At 42.0% G+C, this 12,484-nt stretch overlaps 1 protein-coding gene across 1 annotated transcript; it reads right to left on the bottom strand.

Annotated features, from left to right (window-relative positions):
* Positions 1 to 1,900: 1,900 nt before the first annotated feature.
* cry1b (cryptochrome circadian regulator 1b) lies at positions 1,901 to 11,274 on the bottom strand. Its single transcript, XM_080504518.1, is given in 13 exon segments — positions 1,901 to 2,944; positions 3,217 to 3,354; positions 4,685 to 4,887; positions 5,077 to 5,228; positions 5,322 to 5,633; positions 5,743 to 5,883; positions 6,076 to 6,125; positions 6,128 to 6,163; positions 6,908 to 7,092; positions 7,710 to 7,852; positions 7,990 to 8,098; positions 10,557 to 10,960; positions 11,147 to 11,274. Coding segments are annotated over 12 exon segments (1,710 nt in total). The 5' UTR covers positions 10,715 to 10,960; positions 11,147 to 11,274; the 3' UTR covers positions 1,901 to 2,861.
* Positions 11,275 to 12,484: the final 1,210 nt, after the last annotated feature.

Genomic DNA, 12,484 nt, shown 5'->3' with positions numbered 1-12,484 from the left:
CGTCAACATTCGGAAGTCTCACAGCAACGTGACGTATCGGCGAAAAAAGAAAAAAAAGGGGGACGTCCCTTTCTGATTACGCAACACATTGTCAGAGAAGAGCTGAAGGTAAATTGATTTCATCCTCGCGAATGGGATCAAACGTGTCATGAATGGGGAATTTAGCCCAAAACTGGAATAACAGAGTTATTATCGTGAATAAAGCCGCAGCGGACAATCACATGATCGATGTGCACATTTGCCTTCTAGTCTAACTGAGGATAAGATGTTTACTTCTTCTAAATAATCATAAATCAAGGAAATAACCAGGTGTTTTGTTTTATTTTTATTTTTTTTTTGTTTTTGTTTTTGAGGGGTGGGACTGAAGGTTTTATTTTACGCACGTCGTGTACGCAGCTTTTTAATCTTTTAATACATTTTAACTAGTGTTTATTACAACAATAGTAACAGTTTTTATTTTATCACGCTATGTAACGCTGATACATCTTTATACAGTGCTCTTACAACTGCATTCTTCATTTTTGGAGGTCATTCAACATCTGAGAATAAAAGAAAAAGAAAATTCCAAGAAAATTGTGGTGTCATTGCTGGGGGGGATTAGTTCAGTTGCATGATGAAATGGCTTCTGCTTTGTAGAATTTCTCAAAATAGTGAACAAATATTATAACCATTGACGTGTTTCTGTCTCTTCACCTCACAGAATTAATGTACTTGGGTGATTTATTTTTTTTAAATGTTATGAAATTTGACACTGGGACTGAACATTCATCATATTGTAGGATAAAATGAGAATATAAAAGGAGAGATATTTGACATTTCGACACATTTGAACTCATAAATCATAAAATATCTGTATATTATATAATAATTAGTTACTTTAATGGCTTTTAAAAGAGTCCCATAGAATATAACCATTGAAATATCATACAAAAGGTATTACCACACCTTAGTTAACCCCTTGAGCACCGTCCTCCCCAAGGAATCCAGTATTGCAGAGTTTTTCATATTTTTCCGAATATGCATATTATGCTGTTAGGTTTGACTCACCCAGGTTTTACAGATACTACGAGAAAGTAGAAGATGTGCACTTATGGGAAAATAAATACTTATATAAATTACATTAAACCCTGGTCTCATGTAGAATAATCTTAATTAAATGCAATTTTATCTTGAGTGAAGCAGTAAAATCGTGTCATAATAACCTTTAAAGTGTTTCTTTGTTGTGGCAGAGGGGCTACATGATAAAATATAATGTCTGTTTTCACAAAAACAAACAATTACTTGCTGAAAAGGACTTCAATAGGTCAAAACAAGACGAAAGGTCAAACCAACAATTCACCAATTATAAAACTAACGCTGCCATCTGGACTTTCGTGTTTAATAGTCTCTTGTCATAAAATGTCAGTAAAATAAACTGATGCTTGCGAACTCACACATTTAAACAGTTTATGGCTGCTTTTACAGCTGATGTCTACAGGCAGCATGGAGTGTTCTCAGTGAGCAGGAGTCGCATAGTTACATACACTTGAGCTCTTGGGTGTAAAAGTTTATGAATATTTTTACATTTTTAACAACACCCAATAAAAGAAGCAATGCTTTACACCCGAGTAGTATCAGTATAATGTATTTCACATTAGATCTGATGGTTTGTTGAGCTCAATATGCCTGACCCATAAACGGACAAGTGGAATGATCTTCACTGACATGTCTTGGGTGTATTAAGTGCTCTTCCGCCCATGAAAATCAGAGATAAAAAAGTTCAAATAAAAGATCTCTATTAAACTCTGAATCCTAGAAACTTATAGCAATCCAGCCTAAGTTAAGAATTAAATACGTATAACACATCTTGAAATAAAACTGCACAAGTAATGCCAAAAAACAATCAAAGCATTGTTTTGGATTTTATTGCAATTTTGATACATTGACATTTTGGTCATTATTCATACAAAAATAATGAGATTCAACATCACATGGGAGACACAAAAAAAAACACACAAAAAAAAAACCTCATTTACAACACAAGGTTTGTTATTTTTTGTAAATTATTTACAAAAATGAGCAGTGAAAGCCCACAAACAAATATACAAAAGTTTGGAAATGAAAAACATTTATTTACAAAAAGTCAGATGTTGAAAAGGTTGTTTCTTTTTTCTACTGAACACTATGTTACACTCATAATTTACAAACATGAAAACAACTAGAAAACTGTGTGTGTGTGTGTGTGCATGTGTGTGTGTAATAAAACAAAAAGTCATTATATGCGGGTTTGGTCCAGAAGTTGTCCTTCAACTTCTTGATCAGCTTATATCACTAAAAGAAAATTCTTTTTCAGTTTTATATCCACGTGTGGAAGTTGAACCAATCAGATTTTCAGCTGGTGTCGGATTACACACTTGATAACAGATTATTGGGTTTCAGGTCCCACTTATAACAAAAAAAGCTCCGACTTCGCAAGTTTGGGAAACTTATACATAAAGGGGGTCACATAATCTAGTGGAAGACAACAATTAGCCTCACAAAACTCTGATGTAAAGACTATAATAAATAGTTTTTTTTTTTTTTTTTTTTTTTTACACTTTTCTGGGAATTTTTGTAATTAAATGTCAGTTTTTTTTGTTGTTTTTTTAAAAATTCCTGAGTAGTGTCAAATCTCAACTGACCAAAACGATTCACCGGCTGGCTCATGACTTGTCACATCATGCACAACAGGACGTTCTTTGAACAAAACCAAAAAAAAACAAAGAACAAAACAAGAAATCGCAGGATCAAAGTGTCCCTTTCTGTCTCCCTCCTGCTCGTGATTGATGTTATCTCTGGTGATTCGCCGAGGTCGCGGCCGGAGAGCGTGCCGCCGTCGCGCCCTATTTGCTCTGCTTCCAGGATTTGCAGCGGATCTCAGGTAGAGCCTCTTCACGCCGCCGCTTCTGCACAGACTGTCCTCTTTCTGCATACCAACCAAGACAAAGCGCAACCGTTAAAAGGTCGTCCCACATTAATCCGCCATTGAAAAAAAAAAAAAAAAAACAACCTACAACAGCAAACAACAAAGCGCCTTTTGTATCGCGCACACAGAGAAATCTGTATCTAAAATATCAGCCACGCGGTCGACACCTCAGGTCACGAGAGATTCCGTAAAAAGACTTTAATCCACAATGTGCAATCAAAGAATATTTCTATGAGCCGCAGATGTAAAAAAAACACAAAAAAACCACGTACCTGTTCTTGACGTATCCTCTCGCATGGTCACATCCTCCAACGACACTCCGGGGCCGTGACTGGCTCCCGCGCCGCCTGCCGTCATGCTGCCGCCGCTCGCCCCGGTGCTAGGGTTGGTGGGTACGGTTGCCAGCAGGCCTGTGACGGAATCAGGGGATCAGAAAAATCAATTAGCAATAATCCTCTTTCGAGCAATCATCTTGAGTGAAGCGGGCGTGTAAAATAGCGCCATGATAACCTTTGGAAGGTTTACTTTGATAATGTGACGGGGAAAAAAAAAGTTGATATTCTCGCGAAACCAAACAAGTACGAAATGCAGTAAAATACATAAACGACGGGATCGAGGGAGCGTCAAGCCTTCGTGTCAACAATTGAAGATATCACAGTGTCATGTGGCGTCCGCTACTCTTAAGATTCTTCTTTTAATCGAGGTTTCCTTTGAAATGATTACAATTTTCTTCGTAGTTTGAAAGGACCGGATTGGAGCCTCATGCTTTTGTCTAGAATTTGTCGGCTCGTACTGAAAAACCACTTGAAAATGAATCTATACTCTTGGACGGTGTTGCCAGATTTGGCCGGTATCCTGCAATTGGGGAGCCAAACTGTTTTTAACCTTTCAACTTTGTTTATTTTTGTGCATTTGTGTGTTTACGGCGTATCATTTATTACACATATAATAGTTTTAGGGTTTTCACATGATTTGTGGATTTTTGAGTTGACAGTGAGCGGCATCTGGAAACCACTGGTGCCGACCGGCATTTACTTTATTTACTTCTGCCAACAGGGTCTCTCGCAGGATCACGTTCACACTGCCGTCTGATGGAGGTCGCTTTTAAAATAAAAAATAAATAAATAAATAAATCGGATCCCAGCCAAAAAATCAAAACTGAGCATCAAGAACGTCGACTATGTTTCAGGTTACCAATAAAAACGTTTGATTAAAGGGTAACTTAACCTCGACGGTCCAACGCTTCCAGTTTCGTGCATTTCTAAAACTCTTGCGAGTCTTTTCAGTTCGTCTACGCTTTGATATGCCTCAGACTGAAATCGTTAGGGAGCGGCTGGATTGACGAGACTTTGTTTGCTTCAATTACAAGAGAAACCAATTATGAACCGGTCCTGCAGTCAAAGAAAGATGTGACAGGAATTATACGCTGGGGCTTTAACGGCGGACAATGGTCGAACATTTATCCGACAAATATCCAGCTGACAAAATGCGTCACTGTGACATATTGGAATATATGAACCATCTGAAGTCTGACGATCCTTAAATCTGGAAAGCATTCATTTCCCCCTGCCTGTTATCTAAATCTGCTCAATAAAACAGCAGGAGAACAACACACTCGTGGTCTCATCTGCTTCCCGTCAGTCACGGCGAAGTTGAAATGCGTCTGTGTGGGAAAGGCAAGAGTTGGAACAAACGAAAACAATTGTTCCGACGCCGCCTTCGACAAACAAATGTTCCTACCGAGTCCTCTGTAGCAGGAAAGCTGCTGGTAGATCTGCTTCATCCTCTCGATGTTGACGCGGCTGGCCTCGGCGTGGTTCACCATGGGCTTGGGGTAGTGAACTCCCACGATGCACTTGGCCGCCTTCTGCACTTCTTCCGGGGCGGTCCACGGGTCATAAATGTATTTGGCGGGAAAACCCCTCAAAATGGGCAAATATCGCCTGGCGGGCACAGGAAGAGGAGGTGGAGAGTGAATACCAGTATGTGGGATTACGTGGAACACATTGTTTTTTTTTTTCATTTGATGCAGATGAACCACATTAACACAGGCGCACAATGTTAAGACCAAGTCCTTTTTTTTTTACACAACGGTCACGTTGAATGGGGAGAACGAAGAAACAATGGCCGACCTGATGTAGTCGCCGTTTGGGTCCGTGCGTCGTCCAAATCCCACGGGGCAGTAGCAGTGGAAAAACTGCTGAAAGAAGGAGCTGCAGGAGAGCCACATCCAGCTGCCGGCATTCACGCTCCAGTCGGCGTCCAGCAGCAGCTCTTCGAAGACCTGCGGGCGAACGGAGCGGGGGAAAAAAAGCGATCAAGCAAAGTCCCTGAATAATTGACAGACTCGGTCGATCTCTCGTCTGCACAATCCCACCTTCATGCCCTCCTCCCAGCTGATCCACAGGTCCCCCCTGGTGAGGAAGCAGGCCACGGCGTGTCTCGCCAGGTGGTGGATCCACCCCTCCTGCCTCAGCTGGGTCATGACGGCGTCGATCCAGGGGAAACCCGTCCGGCCCTCCGCCCACTTGGCCAGCGCCTCGGGGTTCCGGTCCCAGGGGATCTGCACGCAGACCGGGTTGCCGTCCATCTTGTCGAAACAGGGGTTGTTGGTGGCCGTCGTGTAGAAGAACTCCCGCCAGAGCAGCTGGCCGTACAACGACAGCGGCGGGCTGCTGTTCTTCTTGACCTGACGGGGACGATGCCACACGAGAGGATTTGTCAGCGCCGTGTGACAAGAAGTGATTTTGCGACCTAATTAGAACATCGGTGACACCGACGGGACATTGAAAACACACCTTCTTGTACAAATCTGTGAGTTTGAAGTAGAAGAGACGACAGGAGAGACATCCGAAGCGCAGGTAGGGGCTGAGGCCGGTGGGACTGGCCAGTAACGAGTTGGCGTTCATGCGCGGACGCTCAAAGTTTGCCACCCATGCCTGGAAGAAGACGCTCAATCAGGATTACTCAGGCAAAACAAGAAGAAAGACTTGAAATACATTAAGGGAGGTAGTCTCAGACCCAGACGGTGTACTGGGACAAAGAGTCACACACACACTCACACAAGTGACTAATTAACCTATAACAAATAGAACTACAGTAGACGGCTGAGCCACAAGTTGGTGTTTTACCTTCCTCTCCAGATGTCGCTCGAGCCTCATGAGGGCCTCCGTTTCCCCTCGGGCCAAACGGCTGTGGTCAAGCCTTCAGTCTCAAAACCTGGTAAAAAAAAAAAAAGGAACACGAGCCAAACGTTGTTAAAACATCGCCAACGAGGCAAGTTGAACAGCACTTCTAATAATAATAATAATACTTTGTGATGACAGAGAAACTACCAAAGCGTCAGTGAGGCTGAAGATGACTGTGCTGCGTGATGCGTTTGAGTACGCGTGGAAAAAACGGCTTTCTTTTGAAGTGCTCTTTCACTTTGGCCTCAATGGTTTATTTATCTCACTCTGCGTTGTTGTTTTGGTTAATAAAAACTATTTACTGTGTATGTACATATACGAGTTATCATTAAAGCAAACTGTAATTATCATAATTGATCAACTAAACTGTATTTTAAAGATTATATATATATTTATATTACATCAAATTTTATAATTATATTCTACCGTGCTTGATAAATTATATGCCAGCATGTTTATTTAGGATAAATTACTAATTTGGAACTGGTTAATAATTGGGTTCAAATAGGTTTTAATCTCATGTATATGTATTTAATATATTTGGTACTTGTCAAATTGGCTATTTACTATAACTGTGATGTCACATTTCCAAAATCCATTTTTGATTCTTGTGTTGATTCTATTTCATCTTGTATTGTTTGCTTAAAGGTTTTTTTCACGTGCATAAAATAAATAAAAGCCTCATCCTTCGGAAGTGAATCTCCGCAGAAAATCCTCAGCAGTGTGAGTGGTGTGCACGCTCAACGCCAGGACTGAACACAAGGAAAACACTAACCGAGCTCTTCCAAAGAGGGCACCCCGAACTTGTCGTCGTGGTCGTCGCCGATCGGCGTCAGGCATTTTTTAAGGACTTGGCACGTGATCGTCTCGACGGGCAGCTCCACGGGGTCCATTCGGTTGATTACGGCCTGGAAGCGCTTGTACGTGAGTGGAGACTGACCACCGTTGAGTTCTATGATCCTGCAGGAGAGAAATACATTTGTGAACACGGGGGAGGGGGGGGGGGGGTAATAACTTTGTGATTACCAAACAATTCTCTGCACTGGGGGGTGTCAGTCTCACTTTACTTCAGGGGCCACGTGCAATTTGGCGGTAAATAACAGCTTTATAATAAAGAAACAACTGGGAATTCTGAGTATCAATTTCAGAGCGACAAAGTATTAATGAGGAATGTCCATTTAATGAACTCTCCTTTTACAAAACGTTACCAACCTGAAATGTGAATAGAAAGAACTGCAATTTCAACAATGTCATGCCTCAGTTCACTTTTACAACTTACAGGTTAAAGGGGAATTTCATGACATCTTCAAAAGCATAAAACATTTGTCGACATGAAGCTGAAACTCAAAAATATTGCAGACTTATCCCTAATGTTGACATATTTCTATAGCTGTGTGATAATCCTGATGACTTGAACTGACTCGCCACATAATACCAACTCAAATGTTCCCCCTGGTGGCCAGATACACGTATTGCAGTTCATATCAGAATTTCTCATGGGAAATGTCCTCTTCAGGGATTGGACTGTATATTAAGACACACCCCTGCTCTACACTTTATAGGGTCACGTGACTCACTTGTCCAGGTTGCAGAGGGTGTGTGAAACCCGCACCATCACCTCCACCCCGGCTTCGCTGGCTAACTTCTGGATGGCGGCGTCACGTTCCTTCCCAAATGGCTCGGAGTCATATTCATAAGACAACCGCGAAATCTTCCACTCCTGAGAGACAAAGAAACAGAAAGGAACTTAGTATTAATCTCTGAAATGGATGTCAAAGCTTAATGAAGCAATAAATGGTTAAATGGTCTTTAAGTTAAATTCAAGGCGCCTGTTGTCCTCACTGCCAACCGTCTCACCTTAAAAAGACGAGGGAAGACGTCTGTGGGCTGGCCTCTGATGACAAACAGGCGGGAGTTGATTTTGCGCAGGCTGGCATCCAGGTCTTCTAAACACTGCAGCAAAAATCTAAAAAAAACAAGCAAAAACAAAACAGGAAAGTCAAATAAATGGAGATGGAGTTTAGATCTAAACTCCTTCCGGCACTGAAACAAATTACAGGATCAAGACTGAAAAAAATGTATCTAAATTAAGATTTCAAATGAACAGCGAAGCGCTTGTGAATATAAACTAGAGGTTTAACAGTGGAATTTGAACAATGTTTATCACCAAACGATGTAAAACAAACTAAGCCAGGAAAACAATTTAGAATAATTACGATAATTATGTCACAAATTTTTTTTTATTTTATTTACAACCTCCATTCAGTTGTGACGACTGGGTTGAGAAGAAGAGGCGTCAACGTTTATTATTATTCTCACCATGAAGTATCCCAGAGATTGAAAATATCTGGAGCTTGACAGTAACTTCTAATGGCTGAATACGTTTTTTTTGTTTTGTTTGTTTTTTTAAACCGTTGCATGAATAATAAAACATAACTTTAACTTTTTAAAACATTTATAAATCTCCCATGGCATGTGACACAACAATCTTTTCCTCAGCCAAGATGGGTCATGTGATAGAAGAGCTAAGTGCTGCCATGTGAAGAGGCAGCCATCTGCTGGTGAAGCTTTTGTTGAACACACACACACACTTCAAACAGCAGTTTCAACATGGGATGGAAACGACTGCAGAGAACGACAGTCAACCCCACTGAGCAATGTTTTTAAAAACTAACCCTGACAACCTGTGTTAAAAAGTCCATATTTTCTTTGCTAGTTTTTCTGGTGGGCCTAAAATGTAAAATCTACTGCAGTGCAGGGGGGGGGGGGGGGTGAAGTATTTTAATCTGATTTCCTTTTATCTTTTGCACAACCGAGCACCGAGGAGAAATTTTAATTCTCCCTGCAAAGCCATTCAAAAATATCAGGCCAGAAATAAAGGCGACACCCAGGAAAGGATGAAAAAAAAAGCAAAATACTTTCAAGGTGCCACCAAAGTAAAATGACATTGGTTCAAAATGTGATAATTAAGTGTTGTGCGACCTATTAGTGTCAGTATCAAACTTGTAATTCAAGTCAAACGTCTACTTTAAAAATGTGTGTGACGGCCCAATAAACTGAAAAACACACTCCAACTAAGGTTTTAGAAATGAAAGCCCACAATTACTTTTCCCCCAAAGAGATGTTGTGACTCAGCCTCAAATGCTGCCGTACAAGACTGATGAGCTGGTGGCTTGTACTGGCTGCAGAGTTCTGCGGTGCATTCGGACTTGAAACCATGAATAGCGGAAAGTGACGAGGTCCAAAAGTTATTTATAAGCAAGGTGTTGATAGAAGAAACGTGGTTTTGTAGCATCGAGTAGCTCAGGCGTGTCAAACATAAGACCCGTGGGCCTAAAACCAGCCAGCACGAGGCTCCAATCTCGCCAAACCACACAAATAGTGAACGTTTCAAAGAGTGGTGGACACAACACAATACTTAAATAGATTTTTTTTACATTTAAATGTTATTTAAAGGTTATCAAACCACTTGAAATTGGTTCATCCAGCAAAAGAGTTGCATGCATTAAATGTGCACTGAAAATATGTCTACTGAGTGCAAAACAAAGCAGGGAAATGTGGAGAGAATTGAATAATGCCATTGCACGTGACGTGTGCAGATGGAGACATGAGCTGGTGTGGTTGACTCCAGAGTATGTGGTGGGATGGGATGGGATGGGGGGGGGGGGGGGGGGGGGGGGGGGGGCGGGGCGCTGAATGCGTGTACATAATGTAGGTCATAGCTGTAAGTGGGCATGATGTAATGACCACCACCGCACACTGACACAGTTTCAAAGCCACCCATCCGGGGTACAGCCTGCAACTGGGGGAAACAGACAGCAGGCTTATTGTCAGGAGAAGTGGATATCCGGGTTTCTCTCTTTCTGACGATTTTGCACGGAGGGAAGAGCGACTATGAGTTGCAAACGACGCATGCCGCGCTCGAGGGTGTTACGCAGCCCGGCTGACCAAAGTCACTTTGCTGAGCTTATTTACTCCCTCCCTGGAATATTCCTCAATCTAATCCTGCAGCGTAATGAACCATCCCTGCAGCTACTCTGCAATCTATGTATGCAGCAAGTCAAATACAGAGAAATCCACCCTAAAGTGCAGTCCAAATTCTGACGTGTATTGATGTAGAAGAAAAAAAAAAACCACAAGTATGCATTGCAGACCATAATAGTGCAAGACCTTTGTTTACAAGTGAAACGTGCCAAGTTACACTGATGATATCTGAATAAAAAGCATGCATTTTAAAGCAACCTTCATTTTCTTTAACACATATTTTACTTTTAAGTGTTATTCGTGGTTTATAAATGTAAATGTGGCACATCAGGCAAGTGACGAGGTTGAAACCACAACCCTCGTTTTTTGTTTTTTTTTTTTTTTTTTTTTTTTATCATGCACAACTTTTAGGTCACGATGGCCGGACCCCAGGTACTCACCTCCATCTGTTGATGCCCACGTTGGAGGACCCAGCGAACCAGGGGTCCAGGATGTAAATGCATCGCAGTGATTCTGCTCCCCGGATAGAGTCTCTCAGAGCGGGGTTGTCGTGCAGCCGCAGTCCCTTCCTGAACCAGTGGATGGTGTTGACCACCATGTCTCCTCCTGAGACTGGGTGGGTTGGTTGGAGGTAAAAAAAAAAAACGTGTGGGTCCCGAATACAACGGGAGAGAGGTTCTGTGGCAGGAAAACTTCCGGGAGATCTCCAGAGACGAAGAAGTTTCCAATAAAACGGTGGTTTCCTTGTGAATGCGTGTCCGACCTTAACCTTGCTCCATGAACGTGTCCACGGATTTAGGTCTCCTGATCAGAAGTGACTGCATGTGTGGATGGTCAACAGCCACTGCAGATGCAAAAAAATACACAAATCCACGCTTAGTTAAAAACAAACAAACACGCAATTTACCCGACGAATAACCCAGATTGTGACAGTTCCGCCCGACAGTGACGTGATATTTCGGTGCGCCTTCGACGCACGAAGCGCGTAAACAGAAGGAAAAAAAAATAGTGAAACCAAGGCGATACTTACAAGATCGTGTCACACAAGTCAGGTCTGTCCACACGGAAATCACTGAAACTCTAACGCTAAATTAGCGCGCCTATCGATTGTGTACGAAGTAAGAGAGATGTAGACACTGCCATGCACGTCGCCCCGTCTGCCACAACATACCCACCCACCGACCTACGCAGGCAAGAACGGGGCGCTCTGATTGGTCAGATTCCGAGGTTGTATAACGGGCACACTGTCACGTTCCTGTAATGTGCTTTCTTACTTTTGCTTACAGGTCGCCCGTGGTCCTTTCGAGTGACCCGAAACTCAATATTCTGTCGCGCTGTTGCAATTATTCACGTCAAATCCGACCTTTGTGGGTTAAACCCCATCAAAATGCCCACAAACGCCAGTGTTTACGGCAGCTAATGAGAAGCTCGGGTTGGGAGTTATGTGTTGCATCCAGAAAGTACCCGGATGAACACATGTCTCGCGGCAAAGCCCCAGCTCGAGTTGGGTGCGTTCGATTTAATGCAGGGAGAGCGCCGGCCCGCTTACGCTCGAACACCGCAACCGTGCGTTCGGTCAAGACGAAGCTGTCTCCGCCCACCCCAAAAGGGCAATAATCTTAATCCCGTGCGAGCCTCGTTAAATTACATAAAGCGTAAATTTCGACATAGAGGCTGGAGCAGCTAGTGTGTCGCAGTTTCCGCAGAGCCATGCATATATTAGTAGTGTTCCTTCTATAAGAGAAGTCAGATGTTTTGTTTTTGCATGGTGGGTTTAATACCAGTTCATAACAAAGTGTGTGCACTCTGACCAGCGACCCTGAACAGGATAAGTGGTATCAGTGGAGAGATAGACACAGATCTCTTTATATCCTCCAAATAAATACAAAAAAGTTTGAAAACAGAAAATTAAAAGGTTGAAAACTTTTAATCAGGTCAAGTTCAGTGCAGTGATTGTACGTCAGCCTTTACACCCAGTCGTTAGTAAAAAGTTGGTCAGCGAGTTAATTTCTTACATAAAATCTGCATTTTCGGTGGATGTGTCATTCCTTTTCGGGTGAAGTGGACACACCTTAAGAGACGTCGACAAACAGCATTCTATTATGAGCTCTCAAATAACCAGAATGTAATTGCCTAAAGCAGTGCTGCGTCTCTGTTCACCTTAAAAGGAAAAAAAAAAAAAAAAAAAGATGTGTCACCTTATGTAAATGGGATTTTGTCCAACAAAGAGAAGATGATTTTTTTTATATAAGCGTTGCAAAGAGATTTAACAAAGGACTTAAATGTGATCTGTTTAATGCTTAGACATTGTTCTGTATGGTTGATGAGACAAATAGATTACAGATTATAGAGAACAGAAGATAAATGA

This window comes from Blennius ocellaris (assembly GCF_963422515.1).
Source record: "Blennius ocellaris genome assembly, chromosome: 11".
In the NCBI taxonomy this organism is placed as follows: domain Eukaryota; kingdom Metazoa; phylum Chordata; class Actinopteri; order Blenniiformes; family Blenniidae; genus Blennius; species Blennius ocellaris.
Note: the sequence above shows the minus strand (reverse complement) of the source record. Positions and strands in the feature narration are given on the sequence as shown.